General features: G+C 40.1%; 1 protein-coding gene across 4 annotated transcripts in view; it reads left to right on the plus strand.

Annotated features, from left to right (window-relative positions):
* Positions 1-23897, plus strand: part of rnf111 (ring finger protein 111) — a 31456-nt gene that overhangs the window by 935 nt on the left and 6624 nt on the right. For all 4 annotated transcript variants that reach the window (XM_044348977.1, XM_044348967.1, XM_044348986.1 and 1 more), the window contains 9 exons: positions 3348-4319; positions 8115-8247; positions 16910-17064; positions 19077-19271; positions 19497-19915; positions 20528-20783; positions 21387-21753; positions 21861-21986; positions 22189-22306. In XM_044348977.1, the coding sequence (XP_044204912.1) occupies positions 3431-4319; positions 8115-8247; positions 16910-17064; positions 19077-19271; positions 19497-19915; positions 20528-20783; positions 21387-21753; positions 21861-21986; positions 22189-22306 (2658 nt within the window). In that variant the 5' untranslated portion in view covers positions 3348-3430. The remainder of the gene's footprint in view (positions 1-3347; positions 4320-8114; positions 8248-16909; positions 17065-19076; positions 19272-19496; positions 19916-20527; positions 20784-21386; positions 21754-21860; positions 21987-22188; positions 22307-23897) is intronic.

Genomic DNA, 23897 nt, shown 5'->3' on the forward strand with positions numbered 1-23897 from the left:
TTGCCATTTCTGTAACACCATGTTTTTCCTACTATCAGTAGCTGTGATTAGCTATGTTATATCTTACGTATCGCCATTGGATCCATTTTATGAGAGATCTGTATTATTGAGCTCTGATTCATGGGGAGTTTTTTTTCCTTCAGGGCTGTCCTCTGAGGCCCCCTGAATTCATGCATGTCATTGCGCAGCTTTCTCTTGGCATCTGAAGGACTAATACTCATCAGTGAATTGTATATAAAAGCAGAAAGACTTTGTGGCTTGTGTTATTGAAAGCCAGCTCACTGAATTCACAGTTTCACCAGATTCTTGAGAAAACACCCCTCTGTCACCGCTAGTCACATCAACCTTATTTCCACAAAAGTTGCAGCTTCAGGTCAAGTGACAACCAGTGTGTTACTTTGAAATGAGCTGTGAATGCTTGGTGCTTTTTCTCTCCCTATCAGCAATTGAATGCAGTGCAACACACAGGAGCATCATACACACATGTACAACCTAATGCAGTCCAATACAACTACCCTCCAGTAAACACTACCAGGAATGTTGTTGTATGACATTTTACTGAGAGAGATGTTAAGTGAAGTGTAGTAGTTTTTGTGGACGTACCCAGAAATCTTGAAGCGTTCATATGAGTCTCGAACTTGCTAACAACTGAGCCCCCGCAAAGGATTAAAATGCCAGAAATGCAGTTGTTAGGAGTTAAAATCTTTACCATGTTTGGTATCTTTACCATGTTTGGTAAAGATTTTGATACAGATACAATAATATCCGGATACTGGAAGACTCTTAGCATTTGTAATAACTTTTCAAAGAAGAATTTGGAAAGCAAGACACCCAGATGTCTCAATGTTGAGAATCAAGTTGTCTCAGCAAACAATGTGGATGGGATTAGCTTTGGTTTTATTTTCTTGTGTTGTGTTACATCACTTTTTCTTCGAGACGGCTGCGTACACAGGGGTCGGTACAATATGTTCTTAAATCACTTGCTCAAATAGTAGCTCCATGATTTTGTTTTCTGATTATATCATATCAAAAATCGTGGTAAGCTTGTTGCTGTGGGTGAGATCACTGCATGCATACACTGCATGAGCCTAGACTTGTGTCATTTCCTCACACTGGCCCTAATGTCATGTGATTATTTTCTAAAAACCTAGCACACTCAGTGAACATCACCACAGCTATTTAATATCTTTTGTGATTAATGACAGTGGCATCTGCAATAGAGATATCCACAAAAATTTGGATCTCTCCAATTGCGAGCGATCAAATGTTATGTTTGTGTGTACTATGTGGAGTAGATGTTGTGATTTAAGATAGATTGTAGGAAACAGTTGATTTGTCACAACTGCAACACTGTTTAATCTCTTCAGGTTAAGCATTAACATAGCTTTTCTGTATTGGTATTGTAAGTATTTGTGCAAGGAGTAAGGGAAATTCAAATTTTTGTTTGTCCTGTGTATTTATTAGAAGTTGAACTACGTTGTTATACCTTTTTGTATGTAGGGTTCTTTTCATTAGTTATTTTTGTAGTTGTTTTTTTAAACTTTGTAGAATATTCATTCTTTAAAAGACTGTGAAATTTGTGTTTTGCCTAAAATTCAAAATGTGGATAGCCATCAGTCCTGGGTCAGATCAAAGCATCTTTTTATCGATTCATTTTAGCTATATAAAGTCAGATCTATGAACACCCAATTTCACTTCACTGAAATGCTGCAGTTGTTTCCTAATGCGCAGAAAAATCACAATATTTTGCTTAAGATATCATATGGGGATATTGAATTTGATACTGCAAGGCTCACCTACTTTATATCACCATATCTGTGTAGCTGAGGAGGAGTATATACCACTAAAATATCAGGGGGATTTTTTACAGCTAGATTGTGTTACCGTATTACACAAAATTAAAAATACATTTTTGTTTTATTTTAAAAGAAGCTTAAACTTTGGGAGAACTTGCACTGCTCTGATAATTCTACCCCACCAACGTGGCTAAAGTGCCTCTTTTGTTCATTTTTTTTCTGAGTTACTTTTTGGTGCACACGATTACACACAGAACCAAAATCATGACATAAACACGCAAATCAATTTCACAGTGGATATTCCCTTTGAGGTCCCGTTTTCCTTTAGTGTGATTAATGTGTTGCCTTGAATCAACAATAAAACACCTCAGTATTGACTCAACCGTTACTTTTGACTCAACCTGCGGGTATTTATTTTCTGTCTTTAATCAGCAACCTTGAGTCACGCCGTCTTAATTTATACTAACAAACAGAATGAATGTTTGTGAATGAAACCATTGCCTCACATTACACATCATGAAACATTGTGACTGGCATACTAATGTTTTTTGGCTTGTGTGATGTCGATGGGTCAATAAAATGCATGTAAAAATATAATAATCACATATTTGGTTAAAAGCAAATCTAATATACTCTGCAGTGAGTTGCTTTGATGTTTAACAATGCAGTGCAAACAGCATGAGAACTTCAATGATCACATTGCATCTGCATTATGGAAACATTTTAATGAGAGAGATGACAGGTTTTTGTATACTTTAATGTAATTGTGTAGTAACAGATTTTGGCCCCTCGTTTGTGCTCCTTGCATCACCTTCATATTTTTGAGTTTTCTGAGTTGTTTTTTGTCTTCTTTTTTTTTACAAATTTTCCCTGCAAAGCCCTCAGTAACTGTTACTAGTAGGGGTGGGGTTTTTTTATTGACGTAATAGTCATTCAAATATGTCTTCTATGTCCTTGTTTTCAAAAAGTACCAGTTGTTTAAACTATAATTGGTGCGTTGAATTGACTTTGCCCAAAAAACGCCTGTCAAACGAGCTTTGTGTCCAATTTCAGTAAGAGTCTACCTGCAATACCCAAAGCTTTGGCAGTTGTCCTGCTCCATTTATGCCAGCTGATTGTGAAGACAGATAGTAAATGTAATGGTCTGATGGGTAGGGTCCATAATTTAAATATTTGGTCGTATTTTTAACTCCCTGAAACAGGTCTCACCATGTCATCTCATCATACAATGTAAAGATTGTGCTCATCTTGCAGAACCAAGTTGATCTTGATAAGCTCCCTGACTTTATCACAATTTATCCCAGCATTGCACCTCATGGATGAATAAGAACTGATAATATTTATAGAGCTCATTGGTCAGAACCCATAATTAGATTTGAACACTCTATTGCTGTTTATTTCATGTTGTGGTCTTCAATGTCATTCGAGAAGCCATGAAAAGTCTTAATACTGTCACTGGCATAATGATCTACTCTTTGGTAAGCAACCAGCTGGGCGGCTTGTGTGCTTGAAATGTAACTCTTTTTCTCTCCTCTTTTTTTTTTTTTTTAGATTTAGTGAGATGCAGTGGATAGACGCCTAGGAACTGATGCGAGTGTACTTGGTGTTTGCCCTGTGAGGACGGACCTGCCACCATGAAGAGTGAGGTGCCATCTGAGGCCTCCAGCAGACAGGAGAATCTGAAGGAGCCACTGGTGAACCCAGAGCCCATGGAGGCAGCTAAGAGCTTCCCTAACAACATGGAGGTGATTGGAAAGGCGGGCAGTGAATTTGAAACCCTGTGTGGTGAGACCAGGCATCGGACCCTGAGGGACACAGGGACGCACAGAGACTCAGATAAAAGCCTCCCTGGGCGCAGAAAACGAAAAGGCCAACAGGCAGGGCCGTCAGACTGTTCACTTAAGGAGGGCCACATTAGTGAGAGTTCACTGGCCCCTCAGCGTCCCAGGGTAGAACATTTACAGCACCCCAGTGAGGATGAACATAATCATGAGTCCTCTTTTAGTGACTGTGCTTCCTCCCCATCGTCCAGCCTGCGATTTGGGGACTCGGACACACTTAGCTCAGAGGACGAGGGGGAAGCTGGAGCAACAGGGGGCCAACACAAGGCTCCTGCCCTGACGACAGGAGGAGCCACTGGAGTTGGTCTGCGCTCTGTTCGACCTGTTCTGGGCCGAACTCGGGGGAATCGCTCACATAAATGGGTGCGGTCTGAGGCTGAGCCAGTGCTGCTGAAGCGACCGTGTCTGAACAGCCGCAGGCCTCTACATAGGAAACGATTTGTGAAATCAGTTCCTGGAGGGGGACAGCGGACTCAGAAGCAAAAGGAGCGACTACTACTGCAGAGGAAGAAACGTGAAGTGATTGCACGCAGGAAATATGCTCTACTCCACAGCACCAGTAGTTCCAGCGAAGAGCTTAGCAGTGAGTCGTCCTCCCCCTCCTCTACTGAAGCAGAGGATGAGCTGTATGTAGATGTCAGCAGCACCAGCAGCCAGCCCAACAGTGCTACAGTAGCCACAGGTAATTACAAACCCTGACTGTATTACAGTTGCATCTTTGTGTTGAGATCTTTTACAGCTTGAGATATGTTTATACAGGCTTTATCACATGGTTGAAAGCATAAACTAACAGGCAACCTTTACACCATGTTAACAGTGTATTGCCAAAACACTGTGGTCTATAAAAGACATTTATTCTTGTATATTTAGGGCTTTCAAAATTTGTGCAGTAATGCTTAAAATTAATTGATTTAACTGATCACAAGTCAATAAAAGACAACTTAGATAGTTTGTACAGTACATAAGACATTTTAACAGTTATTCATTTTGAGCAGTCTGTTCATTTTTCTCCATTTGGAGAGCTGTTTTACCCCATTCTCTTTCCTTTAGTGTCACCTTCATTACAAACCATGTTTCATCTTTTAGCATGATTACTGGTAAGTTCCTGAGAATTGCAAAATAATGAGTGTGTGTCCTATGTTTTCGTATTGTATGGCGTAATGAACATTGCAAGCAACCGCGAGTGGCTGCTAGCCAGCTTTTAGGCTGTGAGTGTTACATCATTATATGGACATATTTATTTGTGTAATTGTTTTATATGGTTTGTTAAAAAAATAAGCGAGCGGATAAGAATTTTCAACAGTATAATGTAGCTCGTAGGTACCAGGATCGCTGACTTTGTAGAAAATAGTGCAAACCAGCATGAATTAACATACATTGACGCAATGTGAATTACTATGCACTGAAAAGCAGAACAAAAAAACACAAAAAGCTGTTCCTGGAGAAGAGGTCAACATATTTTGTAAACTTGCAATGAGAGTGCAACATAAGTTTTGAATCAGAAAGGTTGTTAGGATAAGTTGTTGGTGTGGTACGTTTTAAAAGTTGAAATGTATCGTCACAATTTATCTAACTTTTAAACCCTAGACTGTTAGTTCAATTCACTGTAAAATTAGGAATGAATTGGCCATCGTCCTAAACAAGGTAATGCATTAGTGGTTCCCACATAACACAGGACTTGGGGTTGTCAAGTTGTATGTAGAAGAAGCGTGATGATTGTAGGTTATCATCTCTGGTGATCTATGATCAATCATCTAGCTCACAAATAACCCTGGCCCTCCATTTAACATGGTTGCCTAACCCTGCTGTGATTTGTCTCATGCCTACACAAATACACGAGAAAATTATCAAACCTATTGTAGCTTTTGACGCTAGTTTTGCTTAAACATGATAAATGTGAGAACATACATATAAAAATTGAATGTATATTGTTTTAATGGCATGGGCTTGTGTGGATTGTTGGTTTGAAGGCTCTACTGATAAACAGCTACTCCCCTCTGCTGTTCAGGGCCCCACACCTGGCAGGCTGTAATGGAAACTGCAGCTCTCTGTACCTGTTGGAACAACAGGTTTATGCAGCTCCCAAATCTGAACTATCGCTTTCTTCTTTCATTGTCAGGGAAGTGACACAAGCACAGTGTGCATACGAAGGGCACCTTCAGTTTTCTGATCTGAAATGGTCCAGCATTAACAGTGTATTACGCTTTGCCCCACCTCTGCCTTAGTTCATTGTTTTCTTCATGTAGCCATTTTGGCTTTGCAGTATCTCTGCTGCTGTGGCCCTATGGGAGAATGGAAAGTTAGTTGTTGTGCCTCTATGGTGGGAGGCAGGTGGGAGAAAACTCAGGCACTGTTGAGCGGCAGCATTTGCATAGAAACAACAGGTCTCGGAGGGAAAACATTTGTTTACAGCAAGGGGAAGGCAAGGAGGCAAGTGATGAAATCAGCCTTTGAAATGTTCAGAGTTAGTGAAGATGTGTAATGTAGCCAAGGATAATCCTACATCTTACTTGAGGTCATCACAAAATATTAAAATGGCAATATACCCATATGTTTTTTTTCTCGAGATAAAACATCTGCTCCACACATGCTCTTGTGCACACATCTGGTGATTTGTCACACTTAATTGTTGACAACATCAATAACCGTTATAAAAATGGATCAGTCTCAAGCGTATTTCGTATCCACTTATTACCTGTTCAAGGTGCCACCTAGTTTGGATTCTATTGTAATGTTATATAGTCATGTTAGGAGTGGTAGTAGTGGTGTTATCATATTACATTGCATATTTGTTAAAGTTGTCTCCCAGGTTGTAAGGTGCTGTTGTTTTTGTAACCACATGAAAGCTTCACCAGAGTCCCAGGTAGCTAGACATGTGGAGGGTGCTAAGCAGCAGTTCTCAGGGGACAATTGGAATAGACTTCACAGTGGGGAATTACGGATTTCACTTCCAAGGCAAGTCACTGCGTACTGGTTACAAAAACACAGCCCTACAACTCTGCAGCATAACACAAACTGTAACCGTGTTACTCTGTCTCTTAAGTAATGTGGTAGTTACTTTAAAATGTCAGTATGTGTTAGTTCTGACAATATATACTGTAGTTTGATAATGATACAGATGACTATCTCCTATTAAAGTTTGGCTTGAGATTTATATTCAAGGCTGAACAACATGGGTGAGAATTTGTATCTTTGAATCATGCACCAGATGATATATGCACAAATAAACATTTTCTGCATTTTATGCTGTATATTATTTGAATTTCTAGGAACTTTAAGAAGATATTCACGATTAGGCTTAACTCTGAGGTAATTGTGTAGGTTAAGCTGTGGGTCCAGTAAAAAAAACAAAGAAACGTGTAATGTATTTGGGGAGGCATTGCACATGGTAGCGTCACCATCTCCATTAATGAGGTTGAGGAGAATGATGCATTTGTCTGATTAGTTTTCCATGACTCGGCTCCTTGAGTATGATGTGGGTGGCATTAATACAGCAAGAGATGAAGTATTGACAGGGATCTTCATTGAGTGCGTGTGGTCAATTTAATTTTAAAATATAAATTATATATTACATCTCATTTTTAAAAATGGTTGTTTGAGAGAGTAGATGTACTTATTAATGTGTTGCCTAAATGATAACATTAAAGTTTAAAATCTTTCATCCACAATCCTTTTGGAAGAGAGTTTAACTTCACATTTGAATATGCATTTGATGTGATAACTGTTCTATGAGAGTTGCGCCACATTGATGTCATACGTGTAAAAATGTTTACTACTAATTTGAACTAATTTTGAGGAAATTGTAATAATTTTTATTTGGAAAATACCTATATCTACTGTCCTTCTGATCTCATGATTCAACCATTTACACAAACCTGAGGTGGCTCTCGTGATATTAAATTCACTCAAAGATGGAGTGAATCTGCATAGGGAACCAGTCACAGGGCAGATTTGTTAATAGTGCCAAAAAAATTCCAGTGCAAACAGAGTTGAGCTCTGATGACCTACATTTCTCCTGTGCCCAGCATTAAAGTGTTAGCCTGATGATACTGCTGTTAGCATGAAATTAGATGAAATATAGATGAAATTGGAGAAATAACCATCTGAAGATTTACACAATTCACTTGGTATTAAACTAAGCTATTGAAAGGGAAATGGATCACATGGTTTTTGAGTGAGACTAGAAGATAAAAGGAAGACAAATGAGGAGTATATATCTGTGGTGTGAGAGTAAAAACACAAACTTGTTTTCTGCTCATTAAACGGTTCATCCAACATTAATGTGAGCATTTCCTGATTAACAAAACTGTGTCAAAATCCAGTGAATTGTAGCCAAAATTGTAAAAAACACAAGCTTTAAGTTTTCATTTCAAGTATGTATTCTTTGTTGATTTTTTTTGTAGTTGAATCCTTTTCGTGGCTTTGTCAGATTGTAGCAATATGTCAGTACAACACTAAATTCAACTGTTGTGCTCAGGTGCTCTGGATGAAGATGTGGTGGTGATTGAGGCAACTCCAGCTCCAGCTCCAGCTGTCCCTGCCAGTGAGGAGATCAACGTCACCTCAACAGACAGCGAGGTGGAGATCGTCACTGTCGGAGATGGTTTCAGGTAGGCGCCTCAGCTTTTTCAGCAAGCTCTAAATAAATAATGTGTTTGCTATGACTAACTATCAGGTTGTGTGGATCTGCTATGTGGAAAACAGTAGAATAGTAAATTAATTTTTCATCAGCCATATATTAGCCATTTCTTAATTTTTAGCATGATGTAAGGTAAGGTAATGTTTCACTGCGTCTCAGATGTACTGTTTTTGTAGAGGAAGTGTTGCTTTTTCCTTTCTCCTCCTCTTTGTGTGAGAAAGAAAAAGCCATTTCTTTCACATTTTTTCAAGTAATCAAATTAATCAGATAATCAGTAATGGGGTGTTCAAACTGTTAAGTAATCATTGCAACCCATCCTTGATGTTTACTGTCAGACTATTGGTACTACCCCAATTGTTATTGGAGGTGGGTTGGTGCAATCATTTCCACCAGCTGAATTTGATTATCTCTCCCTGAAGTGTCTCAAATAGCAAGAGCTATACATTTCATTCCTGCTAGTAAAGCCACTTCATCAATTCATATACACTTCTGTGTGTGATGTCTTTCTGGGAGTATTTCAGCCTGCTTTGCTCCTACCATTGAAGTTCCCCTGCCTTGTCTTGATAAACAATAGCCTACATGTCAGCTGTGTGTAGTTAATGCTCAACATGTGGGTCTCCATCCATACTGTGGTAAACAAAGAGAGAACAAATGAAGGCTTAGATAATTATTTAATTTGTTGCTTCTTACGCATTGAAAGCACAATTAAACACCTTTATTTAGTTGTGTCAGGGCTCAAATGTAAATTAAACAAAACACTCTTTACACTCTGAGACAAATATTGAAGTTCTTAAAAAAGTCTGTCTTGCCCTTATGAAAGTGAATGATAGATACAGTTTTGTGGTGTTTGCGTAACATCATGTGGAGCATCTACAGACTAAAAAAATAGGACCTAATATTGAACCTTGAGGTACACCTCACCTCAAGTAATATTTGTTGACAAGGAGCTAAATTTGCCTGTTTAAACAAAAGGTTCTATTGAAGTATGGTATGTTTGAAGTGCAACTCACTTTTGTAAACGATCAAATAAAGCTTGAAACCCAAAGCTGCGTGAGTTCCCAGAGCTGTAAATCAATCTAAAGCCAGACTGAAAACTACAGGAAATTTCATTGTTTGTCAGAATTGTCCAGAGCAATTCTCCCTTGTGAGTAATCATGTCTGTTGGTGCCTGGGGCTAAGGACAAGCTTCTTCTCTGTGTCTTGTGCATGACTGGTCTTGTGGTGTTGTTCCCCTTTCTTTAGAGCTTGAAGAGCCCCCTTTCCAAATACTGCTAAGCCATATTTGTTATGCTATTTATGTGGTATTTACTGCGGTAGTGTTTTGTCTAAGGGAGTTTTTAAAACAGGAAGTTGAACTGGTTTGTACTAATGGCTGCTTTTCCCAGATTGGGGTGCACTATATGAACCTGGGTGTTAATGAATAGTATGCCCTCTCACTAGCAGTGACTGTATCACTTATCCTATAACCAAGCACCAGTGTACATGACTGAGTTGCGTACTGTTTGTGGAATGCAGTGGTGAGTGTTGATGCTATGGGTTTAGCATGCTCATGAGACACTTGTGATTGCACTCATGAACAAGCAACAAACAGAAGCTGTGTATATAGAAATCTTCTGGCAAACCAATGAGTGATTGGAATAAACGATGCAGTTGGATGGACAGTGGAGGAGTGGATGATGCCACAGGAGAGGTCAACAAGTTTATATGGACTTTTAATGGAATATATTTTAACTTACAGGAATTCAAGATGATCACAGAAACTGTCCTCTATGAATGAGGAAACAAACTGCCTTTTAAGCCTAAAGGGTATGAATCTGTTTAGGTGGAGTAAAACATTTATAGAACTTGAATAGAATAATTAAAGTCACAGGAAACTTGATCTAGAATCACATTTTTTCCATATCTATCTGTAGGAATACATGTGATGCACTGTGCAAAGCATTCAAAGTTAAAGGGAAACATCAAATAACAACAAAAAACCACCATTGAGTTTTGTAATTTTTCTAGTGGAAGTCCAGACACCGGATGGTTGTTACAGTTAGATGCAAATAAAATCAATGACGACCACAGAAACAATTAATTCACATGACGGAAGTTGCTATGGCAACATGCAAACATGGCATGTTACAAAGGTAACAAAGGAATCTCACCGCCATAAACTGCATGTTTGACAGAGATGAACTCTTAAGGACCAGAACTGAAACAGACAATGAATACAACTTCAAGCTCAACCCAACATGAAGTCAAATGGAAAGTTTTTCGTGCTAAACACTGATGGAGTATCAATAACCTGAGTATCAATAGCAGAGAGAGGGGGGGACAAGTTAACAATGCGGGCAAGCTGTTAAACGCTACTGTGCTGTACAGCTGTAACAGTAAAACATGTATGTATGTAAATATGTGGGTTAATAATATACAGTATTTCGCTGCTTTTTCACAAGCAGTTAATACAAAAATTCATGTTGCACATAAATATCCTTTTTCTTTTTCTCCTTGGAATAAGCTTTGTACATGTTTCACCTGTAATAGTTCTGCATAGTCCAAGACTTCACAGAAATGAGAAAGTAACTGTCAACACTAATTGGACTTAATGATTGTCAATTAGTCCAGATGAGAGTGTTTTCTCTATTTGGATCCCTTTTACCTGTGACGTAACAGAGAAATTCAGATAATAAAAAGTTGGTAAAGAAACAACATACAAGCTATTTACAGTAATTAGTGACATTTCTAACAGCTAATAACAAGACATCACACATAATTTTGTTTCCTGTATATTTAAGTTCATTCCAAGACCATGAAAAGTCCAGCTGAGGCTCCTTGCATATTCCAATATTTAACAGTTGCCTGTTTATTTTATAGTCCTTTCACTGTTGGTTTTCTTGAATTAGCTCACTATTAGGGAGCGGAGCTGTTGATCGCAGCTTTTCATACTTTTGCTCTCAGACCTCTTTTTCAGGTTGATGGATTTAGGGCTGCAACTAATTACAACAATTATTTTCTCAATTAATCAATCTATCATTCTGTCTATAAAATGTTTATGTGGAAAAAAATATATAATATTATAATTTCTTAAAGCCCAAGGTGACACATTAAAATGTCTTGTTTTATCTGATCAGCAGTCCAAAATCCAAAGATGTTCAATTTATTATCACATATGACACATAAAAGTTTCACATCCTCACATTTGAGAAACTGCAACCAACAAATGTTTGACATTTTTCTGGCTGTGTTTGTGTGTGCATGTAGGTGTAGCCAGTATGACATAAAAGGAGTAAATGCAGGTTGCTGATTGCTCATATTTAAAGATAAGTATGCCGCTTAGGATGAAAGAGCACAGAGTTGGGTGGTGTTTTAGTGCTCCAGTGGATCTGCTTTGCTCATGGATTCCATAGATCTACTTACGTTGCCCTGAGAAAGCAGGCATAGTAGAGCTACATGCCTAGTTGTTAATAGCAATGAAACCACATCACTCTAACAGGACCTGCTCGCCCCCCTTGTTTTTTAACTCTTTCCAGAAACACTTAACATAAATGTTAACTGCTTGTGGGCATAAAGGTTAGTTATAAGCCTGACTCATGGATGGACAGTTTGAGTGGTAGGGGGGCAAAAACAGTCTGTTTTTGAGCAGGTTGAAGGGTCATTTTGTTATATGCCTCTCATAGTAATACCATATGTTGCCATTAAAAGTTTATTACTCAGTAATTAACACTTATGGTTACGGTGAAGAACAGGCTCCACAGGAAGTGAAACACATTTATTATTACCAGATTATACAACAATAAATACAACAATAATAATCCATTTACCATAAATCATATAATCAATATACTTTATATTCCTGCTTACCATTTTCCAAAACATATAATAGTGTTTTCAATGTGTTTTTTCCATACTTAACAGCCTGGGTTTGTTTTTATTTCTGTGGTGTATAAAATGCACAAACCTGAGCCTCTCCTTTATCTGTCCCCCGCTTTGCATCTCTACCACTACAGTATCTTTTCTTCTTCCCTACTTTATATTAATGTTACCACTAATATCTGAAAATATTTCCCGGAAGTGAGTACACCAAGCTTGGAATGCTATGGCTTGTCTAATCTGCCTGTTTTCCTGACTTCCAAAGATGTCCGGGCTCGCTAGAGTATGTAGAGATGTGCCTTTCCTGAAAGGGGGGGGATGGGCAGCGGGAGGGCGGGGAATCAAAGGCCAACAGAATGAGCAATGAAAGCTTTGTTTTCACCGCCAGTTATCCAATTTATGAATGTGTGTTTGTGTGTAGTTTATGTCAATATAGACACAGTGCATGTGCATGCATACACAAACACAAATGTATCATGGGTCTTGGCTTTGTTTTTGATAGTGTAATAGTGTGTTACGGATAAGTGAAGGATAATTAAGTATTTATTATTTTTTGGTTGTTTGGTTAATTCATTGCCCTTGATCCCTCTTATTTAATTTTGTTAATGTGCAAATACTATATTCACTGTAATAATTACATTATCCTATATAATTCTGCTGCACAGTGCACACAAAGCCTCAAGTAGGTCTACATTAGTATAGAAAATTCTCTCCTTTCCTTTGGTGTTTTGTATAGTGTCCAGTTGTATTTTCTCTATTTTCATGTCTGCGGGCAGAGGAGTGCCGGTCTGCAACAAAGGTTTGGACGGGATTTAGACAGCCTCTCTTTATCCCCAGCTTGTACAAAATAAACACAAAAGCAGTTTTCAACCATCGGCAGCACTTCAGGGAATGTGAAAAATGTTACTGAAATCGAGGGAAAGAGACAATTTTTTAACCCAAACCTGCTCTTCTCACATTGTTCAGGGACTTGCCGTCAGTATGGATATCTTTAACTTTAACTGCTGTCCGTTGTTAAGTCGTTCGTGCCACGCCACAGTTGACTCACTTGCAAAGCAGTGCATTAAGAGAACATTCCAGTGTTTTAACAGTGCACTGTGGGGCGTTTTCGACAGCTGGCCTACCCAGAGCGCAGCGGGTTACAGTAAACAAGGATTATGTAGTTGATATAGATCAATTAAAAACGGCCTTGATCAGTCCCAGCCCTGATGCTCCAGATCAGCTCAGGGACATGTGTAGGTTCACAAAACATTCTGAATGCCATTAAATGTCCCGTGACAACAACACATACTGTCTTTCTGTCTTTAGGATTCCAGTGTAGATCCAATCCATGTATAAATAAGTAATGCTGTGTCTTTGTTGGGGATGGCTAAAAACAAACAGAAGGGAAAGCCACCTGCATTCCTTGACTGATCTACAAACACATCAAATCAACCTAAAATACAAATCTATTCAATGCAAGTTGGAGATTAAAGATCCCTTCCAGACCTGTTTTAAGACATTCACAAAATACTCTGAATAGTTGTATCCAACGGAAAACTGGATATCATAATTCTTCTCATGTGCATTTGCAGAGTAATGCATTTTTAGAGCTTAAAATCATTGTGCTTCATTTTATTTTATATCTCTTACATTGAAAAGGATTGTTCCAAACTCAGTGTACTTTATCAGCATGAAGGGCTTGCATGTGGCTCTGTGATGATTATGATATCTCTGTATGAGATAAGGGTATCAGTGTTAGATAAGTACTCGGTGCTCAGAGTTAGTGATGTCAATATATCCACTATTGTGAAGACAAACTCAATGCTTCCATCAGTGCAAAGCCTGATGCCTCAAATTGTTTACCACTTTGAACACAGTGCTATTCCTGCCTTGTATGAAGTCCTCCCCTTCAACTCCCAAACTCCCAGCCTTAACTGTCCATAGCATCAGTCCCAGCAGTTTACTCTACATTACCGCAGTGCTCAGCCCTCAGCCCTCAGCCCTCCTCTCATCCCTTGGGTATGTGGCTCACATCACGTTGGCTTGGCACAACCTCAGCTTTTGCCACCCATTCCCATAGTGTTCATGTTTACAATGTACTGTTTTCCTCTTGGCTACCCCCCCCCCATCCTCAAGGGGTCACGGTGGTAAACAGATATTTACAAAATAATCCCAGGTCTGCTTAATTAGGAACTCTTCCCTAGTGGGTAGTCCTGCTCCCTGGGATCAACTCAGAGCTGAGGAGCCTGGCCAATTAGACCCCAGAACAACCACCATGTGCCCCCCTGTGCATATCACCCTCACAGCTGTGTGTTTTGTCTCTGTGTGTGCTTGCATGTACTAGTTTGCTTTTGCGATTTGTGAAGTAAGAAAGTTAATAAGCTTCCTCTTCAGTTCCATTTGTATTGTCATGCAGCATGTCTCACAGGAAATTGAATTGGATGCAGACAGTATGAGCTAATGGGAATCCCCCTTATCACAAACAGCAAGCAAGAAAGGCATTTCCTGCACTGAAGCAAATCTGAAGGATTTGATCAAAGCCAAACTCTTAATTGAGCATTCTGCATAATGAGAAATAGATCAATAATTTCACCAGACCATAATATTACATACTAAATGTATGTATTCTTACTTTTATATACAGTACAGTCTTGCAGTTGAACTCCAAACAGTGTCAGCAAACAGTTTTAGTTAATTGTTCCGCTTGTTGAAGGTATTGAAGTCACAATAAACAATTGAAATATTGACAGATTCATATTTCATGTTTATTGTATTGCAAGTTTTATTAGGCACATAATTCTCATCCCTTCGTTCTCTGTACTTATTCCTGTTCAGTCATATTTAGCTTGTCCTAGTATCTGTTGGGTGAAGGTCAGAAAAATACCAAAGCAGGCCATATTGCCATTCTATAACAAAACTAACACAAAGACAGACAAACACATAAACACAATGACACCAAAAGCCAGTTGTACGTTTCCAATTCACCTGACTTGTCTGCAGGTGACCTGCATGCAAACAGGGGGAGTAAAAACCCTCACATCATTCCAATAAGGATTTATTGAATCACTTCATGATTTCATATGTGTGTATGCTTTAATCAATAATAATCACTGAGCTAGTCTATAATTTAATTTGACATACCAGAGGCTCCATAGTTGGGATGAACGTGTGCTTAACAGGGTTATGCTATTGGCACTCAGATATACAACCTTCTCCCTCTGCACCTGTGTATTTTTTAAAAGCTCTCTGGGAGCTGCAGTGAAATCCCCTTGCCACAAAGCTCCATGGTTTCCCGCTTTACGGCACTCCCATGCAGTCTCTAGGCTTGTGTCTCCTGGGCTTATCCCTCCTCCCTCTGATCACCTGGCTTTACGGCACTGTGGGGAGAAATGCGGCTATTCCCTGGCCTTCCTCTCACTCTAGTTTTAGAGAGCAGGGGGTAGAGCGACAGGAGCCTTTAAGAGAGAAAATTAAAAGGAAGAAAAGAGGAAGGGCCGAAGGCAGGACGAGAGAGGTACAGAGCATTTGAGCGAGATGTTGGAAAAAGGAAGATGGGGGTGGAAAGGATGCTAAGATTTAGATGGAAGTGCTCCATGTTGGCAGTCCTGAGAGCAGGGCACAAAATAAGCACCAGCCATCAGCCAAATGCTGGTAAAACATACAAGTGGCTGGTAGATTTGCTTCACTCACCCGCCAAAAAACAATGGTAATGGTAAAATTTGAACATTCACTAGTTATTTTGCCAGTTGACAAAAAAGTTAAGTTTGCACACTGTCTGAGAGAACAAGCTATCCCTATTTACTGACAGAGCTTTAACACAGGTAGCCTAATTCCTTTTAAGCATAGCTGTACTCAGGCATGTGCCAATCATACTTTTATGATTTTATTGTATTTTGCTCTCTGTAACTATATTAGGTCTTTCTGAGATGTGCACGTGGATTTAAATGTGATTTGATGTGTGTCTGTGTACTGATATTTTTGTTTCAACTTGTGTCACTGTGTCTACTGGATCTGTAAAATCCTGTCATGTTTTCCAGCAGTTCACAAAGTGAGGCTGACTTGATTCTCACTTCGCCACAGACTCTAAGCACTGTTTTGCTACATGATCAACATAAAGCACCATCATATACGTTGACATACTTAATTAAGAAGTGTTGTCTCAGTCTCTTAAATGGTTGGCGGAGAGCATGTTAAGTTAGTCTTAGCTAGCATTTCTTTTGAAGAAGGATAATGATGTGTCCTGTTTTAAATAGTTCAAATGTTCTGCAATAAATACAAGTGCTGTCTTAAAATATATTCATTGGTTTGTTCCTCTTGTTGTGAGTGCAATTGTTTACACTAAACAATGGATACACAAGTAATCCTATAAGAATTGATCACCATATTAGCTCCCACAGTTAAATAAACTGCATCAGGTGCAATATTGACACCCACTTCTAGTTTGTTTAGATTGATTTTTTTCCTTCATAAAAGGTAAATGTGATGATCTAACTGTCTCACACACTCAAATTAAGTTTAAAAAGTGTTTTAAGAGACTGTAATATAAATTGCTGTACTCACTGGGTAGTAAGACCAGATTTAAATGCTTTTGTCAGGATCATCCACTATTGCTTCCTTGCCTACATTTGTACCAGCAGCCTTTTGTCAAAGCTGTCACTGTCCTGGAAATGAGCTTGAGAGTCTGGTTCTAGCAAAGGCAATGCTTCACTGAGCTGTGAGAATATTCATTGTGAGACCAGTGGTCCTGCACTGCAGTTCAATTGGCTGTAACAGGTTTTATGTTTGTGTGTCTACAGGTCGCGCTCAGTGGGGGGTCTTGGCAGGATCTGGGCTAATAGTTGCTCCCAGAACCGTCTCCAGGAGCCACGCGGACGTCACAGACTCTCCACCGTCATCCAACCACTGCGTCAGAATGCTGGGGAGGTGGTGGACCTCACTGTTGATGAAGATGGTAAGAGTAACTTTAGGAAAATCTGCCATCCAAGTACTTTTATTAAAAGCGTCACACTATGCATACTGTCAACAATTTTCTCACTTTTCGAGTAACCTGCCACCTCTCAGCTGCATCAAAGGTCATAGTGATGCCTTGAAATCTTACTATATTTTTCTTTAAGCAAACTGCTGTACATATGTAAAGGTCATAGAAGCTATTCTTCTGTGGTTTTACAATCTATTCTCTGATGTTTCATAACTATTATCCTTGAAGATGCATCTTAATAAGTGACCTGTGATATTAGTTTTGCATTTGCAGTATTAATTAAAATTTAAGACATTAGTGCCAAGGTGAGAGACTACAAATTAACAACTAAAATGTCACAAAGGTGCCTCATACGCTTGACACAGGTTGACATTGACCTCTGTTTTGGTCACATATCACCCTGGATTTTTAGTAGATACATTGTTAAGGCTTCATGTTAAGCCATACACCAAACCTCTTTAAATATATTTTTTTAATTTAGACATGAGATAAGAGGCATGACCTGGTATCCTACTAGGTAAGATGCTAGCTACATAACCGCAACATCTGCAGTACGATTTCGGCAGCAGACCTTTGTTGCATGTCTTTTTCCATCTCTTTCTCTCCTCTCTCCTAGCTCTCTCTCAACTCTTTACTATAAATGTAGAACAAAATATAAAAGACAAACAAAGCAAAAAAAAAAGAAGATCGTAAGAGCTTCATGCAGGACTCAGCCAGAATTCTAAATGACGTAAAATTGTTTATTAAAAAAATAATGTTTGGTATTCAGTCCCTAATAAAACATTGGCCATCATAAAAATTAGTTTGACAAATGTGCTAATCATAATTTTTTAGTTTTTTAGTTTTCTAATTAGTTTATTAAGTTAACTAGTAAAATAAAAATGGGTTGTTGTTATGCTTTAAATAGTAGCTCTTAATATGCATCAATTAGCCAGTCAGTGATAAGAATAAAGAGTTAATTGTTGTACACTGGCATTAACTAACCTACTAAAGCAGTAAACATATTTATTAAAACTGCCATTTACCTTCACAGCATACAAGTACTTTTTATTTTCTGCTGAGAGAGAGCCTCTGTGTGACATTCGGCATTTGTTTGACTTGTGTCCAATGTCAAAGTGTCTCTTCATCAGACGACACCCATGACAGATAGCAAAAGAGAAGAGCACTGAGTATTAGAGTTTTTGCATTTCTTAGGAGAAAGGGGGGAAATTAATTTGTGAATATGAAAAGCAGATGGCGTGCACACACTAGAATGCTAATAAGGTTTGCTCTTCTCCCCGGCTGCTAAGCCTCCGCAGACAAGCACACACATGCTACAGTCCAGACCAGGATTATTCTTCTCCAGACTAAGTGTCCAGTTGGATTTTAGGTGGCCACACACATTGAGAAAATCAGGCTTTTTAAATTCACAATTAATAATGCATACATCAGTCCAGTTCAGTTTTATTAGTCATATTTAGGTTAACACAGGGTCAACAGTACAATGAAATGTATTGAACTAGAAAAAACGGTCAGCTCAGCAACATGAGCGCTAGTCATAAAATATAGAATATAAGATAAAAAAAAATAAAACAGATGGGATGAGATATAAATGAAATACATCCACATGCTGTAGGCTTATTTGTAAACATGATGTAATATTTAATGAATAAGGTTTTCTTAAATAGTATAAATGTAAAATGGAATTTCCTCAATTAACAATTTGAATTAGGCACTCAATCAATCCCCAAAGATAGAGTTTTCTGAAGCCTCACAGTCATCTCAATTCTACTCGTTATACCTTATTGTTTCAGGCAGTTCATATTTTATCTAGTAATAATAGCAAATAAAAACATTTTTAGGATCAGTTATTTTCAGAGCTCTGCACGTTCTCTCTTTTTTTTGTGCACTGACAACAGAGAGGCAATACCCATGACTCTCCTCCTGATCACAACTGTCATTAATCCTCCTTTTCTAAATCATCACCCGTCTTTCTTTCTCCTCAGATCTCTCAGTTGTGCCAACAACCTCTGGCAGCATTCACCCTCAAACAGTCAGGTCATCCTCGTCATCATCTTCCCATCATGCCTCTACCTCAGAGCTCAATGATGTCCCAGGCCCCTCCACTAGCTGCCCAGGCTCAATACCTGAAAGTATGCACACACAGAGGCCAAGTGGCTCTACTCGCACAGCCACAGAGGGTAAGACAGGACACGGCATGTTGTAACCAGCTGCTTTAGACCATTTCATTGGAACTGTTTTGCAGCTTGTGTATGAGATTACCTCCTGTCAGCTGCTGGACTAGCAAACCCTGCAACAGGAAAGATGCGTATTTTATGAAAATGGCTATAGTCATATCACATCTTGAAATATTAACCTGCCCCTATCTTATATCTATACTTAACGGTATGTCTTACTCTCATCAGATGACAGCAGACCAGGTTTGTCAAGTACATCGGGAGAGAACGCAGGCACGGCCATGCCCAGACTCCCATCCTGCTGTCAGCAGCACTCCCCATGTGGAGGGCCCTCCCCCGGTCACCTGTCCCTGAGCCACTCCCACTCAAGCTGCTTGCAGGTGTCATCCTCTCAGCAGACCAGCGGTTCTCAGCACGGCCACAGTCACAGCCACGGTCACAGCCACAGCCACAGTCACAGCCACAGCAATGCTCACCACTTCCTCCACCACGTCCATCACCCCACACCACAGCCCCCGGGCACCCTGCCTTTTCAAGAGTCGAGCTGCGCCGTGGAGCGACCCAACGCGCTGCCTGCGCCCTGTGCTGGAGTAAGCAGCAGTGGCAACAGTAGTAGTAGCAGCAACACAGCCCACTACCACGACCAGGTGTGTCTGTGGTGTATTAAATACCAACATACTGCAGTTTTACAATAGTTTTTGGATTATTGCTGTTAGTGTGGTTATATAAACATTCTACTTAAACCTGGTATCCTCGACCACCAAATTCATAAAATGACAGATAGCTTTTTATTAGCAAAGAAAAGCACAATTAGCAACTCCTATGTTTTAATGTTATGTTAATTCCCAGATTGGCAGGACCAGTTCAGGTGGGGAAAGTGATATCTTGGCCGGTATCTCAACACTGTTGTTTTAGCACACTGGGTTGTTTTTTAGAGTTTGGGGGGAAAATATTACAAAAATGTCATCAAGAAGAGATTGACCTGTGATGAGTAGTAATTGTAACAGTTCCTCAGCTGTGTCTCACCTTAATTAGGACTATTGTGTGAATGAGGTGAGAAAATTACATTTTATGTGTTTAAAATGTGTTTGTTTTTTCACTCAAAGAAAAATACAACAGTAATAACTATTTAATTGTACTTGGCTTATGACTTGTGCTTGACTGTATTTGAACCGGTGCCCACACAAAGACTCATTCAGCATTCCACAAGAGGAGTTTGTCCCTCTTCTTTCTATAATACGTCTGCCACCCTCCCACAGCAAACTCTGCCAGTGGACCTGAGCAACAGCGGTGTTCGAAGCAGTGGAAACAGCGGGGCTAGTTTCCATGGCAGCACCTCGGCCTTTGACCCGTGCTGCCCGGGCTCCACCTCACGGCCTCCTGCATACGTTTCCCAGGCCACCCCTGGGCCCAGCCAGCCAGCTGTAGTGGACTCGTTCAGCTCCTCCATGGTGGCTCAGCCTCAGCCACAAACACAACCCCAGCAGCCCTGCAGACATTACATGCACCCCTCATGTGAGTACGACAGGCTTACATTTTCTGAAATGTTTTTTATTTTTGTTTTTTGCTTTTTAAAGGTCTACTACTGCATTTGGAAAATGTACTTATTTACAGTACTGTACTGCTTGCGGAAATTGGCATACTGTCTCACTCCTAAAAACTAATGCTAATAGTAATTAACAGAGCCTGATGGTTAATGTGCCAAGTGCTGTGGGAACTGTACTAGGCAGCAGTAGTTAATTGCTCATTCTACTTAGAATAGCTCAGTATAGAGAGTGAAGCTGCATGACAAGGCTGGAGATGTAGTATGACAGTTAGTTGCTGCTGGTGAGAATAAATGCCTTTGCTTGCCTCTCCTCCTCCCTTTACTGCTGCTTAGACAAGTAACAAGGAAGTCTGCACCAAAAGTTATTTTATTGTTGATCAAGAAATTGCTACGGATGCACCATTTATACCATGAGGAGCCAAGACGTTTGTCTGCCAGCTTAAAGTACAAAAAGAACACTTTTGCCCACATTTTAATTGATGCCTGTGAGAAATAACTAGACACTTGTCGGTCATTGGGGTAGTGCTTAAAGATGTTTTACTTAATTCTTTCTTCTTTTTTTTCTAACCCAGACGGCTCCCTAGCACGCTCACTGCATCATCAGCCCTCCTCCGCCTGCCCTCATTCCCACGGGAACCCCCAGCTTACACCTCAGCCCCCTCCACAAGGCGATTATGTCATTCCCCACACTGTCCATACCTTTCACCCACCACTGCCATCCCACCCCTCAGGCCACGCCGTGCCCTCTGCCCCTCCCGCTCCTCTGCCTGCCCACCACCTCTCTAGCTCAAGTGCCCCACTGGCCCAGCACCTGCCAACGGACCACCAGACCCTGCCACACCATATGCCGGCACTTGGGGCCTCGGTGCAGAGGCTTCATCAACACGAGATGCTGCAGAGGATGGAGGTCCAGAGGCGCAGGATGATGCAGCACCCCACGTGAGTACCACCATCACCCAACACTGGCTTTTGCCCATCCTAAGTTTGTGTGTTAGTGTAAGCTCTAAACCATTCTTTCTTGAACCTGTATTCTCTTTTCTTTGCAGACGAGCACACGAGCGTCCACCTCCACACCCCCACAGAATGCACCCCAACTACGGCCATGGACACCACATCCATGTGCCACAAACTATGTCTTCCCACCCTCGCCAGCCTGAGCAGAGAACAGCATGGTCAGTGTCAGAAGCGATGAGGCTTGGCAGATGGCTGGTTTTAGTGTAATCTAACCCCGGTTTAATGTCAGATAATCAAATATTACACATTTTTAATGTGCCTCAATGGTTCATTGGTTTTATGTTCATGTTCATGTTATGTTATAATAGAGGAAGTTTTGATGTAATGATGATTTATCACTATTAATGTGCTTGTCAACAGGGAACTTGGCATCGAGGCTGGAGTGACTGTGGCACCATACCCTTCAGGGCACCTGCACTCCCACCTGCCCCACTACCACCCTCCCCCCAGACTGCACCACTTCCCCATCCCCTTCATGGTGAGAGAAACTCTGAGCACACATGCATATATTTGCATAATGAGAAAGAATCACTTTTTCATGAAGTCTGGCTTAGATTTAAGGGTAGACTATGCAGGATTTTACTAAAAAAACAATGTATAGACTCATACAAAAGTAATCCCTCTTAATCATCACTTATGACCCACTAGAAGTGTGTGGTGGTGTATTTATCTGCAGAGACTCTGCCCTCTGCCTGTAATTTATTGTTTTCTTGTTATTTTGCTGTGTTTGGGACGCTTCTGGGCGTCAGCCTTTGGGCAGTGGGTGTGTAGCCTCCAGCCAATAACAGCGTGCAGGGTGTGAGGTTAGGACTCGTAGTGTAGCAACCAGGTTACATTGCTGTGTTTTTATTTGATTCAGTGCTTCTTCGTCTCGTCTATGTACAGAGTGCTGCTGTGTGCTGTTCCTCTGCTGTCGTGCGTGTGTGTTTGACCGACACACACATCTGCAGAGCAGAGAGTGGATGTGTTTATTTGTGCTTTAGGACGTAACCACTGTGAAACAATCAGAAAATAACATTTTATTACTCTGATTCATGGCTTCATTATCGCCAGCACCACTCACTCTCTTCATTCACTCTCTAACTCACTCAACCACCTCTCTCTCTCTCTATCTCTCTCTCTCTCTCTTTCTCTCTCTCTATCTCTCTCTTTCTCTCTATCTCTCTCTCTCTTGCTCGCTTGCTGGGCCGGGAAAGAGGCACTAACTTTGTATGCCGTGTGTTAACAAACACCAACCGACAATTCCTGCATAGTATACCTTTAACCTTTTAAACTCCACAAGGACGCTAGCATCCTCAGCCGACATTGTCTTTCAGAGGCTGTAGCGGGCTCAGTTTAAAGCTAGATTCTGATATCATATGAAACTAGAACATAAGGCATCCATTGGTACCAATCATGTCATGCTAGCTTGGCGGGAAGAGGGCTAAATAATGTTCCAAATTTAGGCTAAATTTTTACAAGGGAAAAACCACCATGGCCATTTTCACAGGACCTCTTACCTCAAGATATCTGAATGAAAATGAGTTCTGTGGGTACCCACCAGTCTCCCCTTTACACACATACCCAGTTTATGCTAATCCCATGCAGGTCTGGGCAAAAATCATGCAGTTTTTTGCATGCACTATAAATGTAGAATTTTCACCTATTCTAAAAATGGTGTATTTGAGTATTTCTGAATACTGAGGTCCCTAAACAGTCTTGGAACTGCATAAATTGGGTATGACTGGAAAGCTGAGACTATTGTGGATTCAATGAGCCCAATTGTATTCATGTATGATGATGTTCATCCCCACATTAGCCTTTTCATTGTACTGAGACCATTTTTTTGAAACTTGACCTCACTGTATAAAATGACCTATTGTGACCTCAAGGATAATCACAGCCTCATGAAACTTTACAACCACAAACTAGAGACTGAGGTCATTCAGACTATGTTTGGCTCTACTAGGTATATTGACAATAAGAGGGTTTCTGAGCAATTCCCAGAACAGAAGTGCTTGCCATCCAATCACTGAAAAATATGTTCTTACAGAAATCTCCAAATCTCAAAAGTTTTTTATACCAAATCA

This window comes from Thunnus albacares, chromosome 1 (assembly GCF_914725855.1).
Source record: "Thunnus albacares chromosome 1, fThuAlb1.1, whole genome shotgun sequence".
NCBI lineage: Eukaryota > Metazoa > Chordata > Actinopteri > Scombriformes > Scombridae > Thunnus > Thunnus albacares.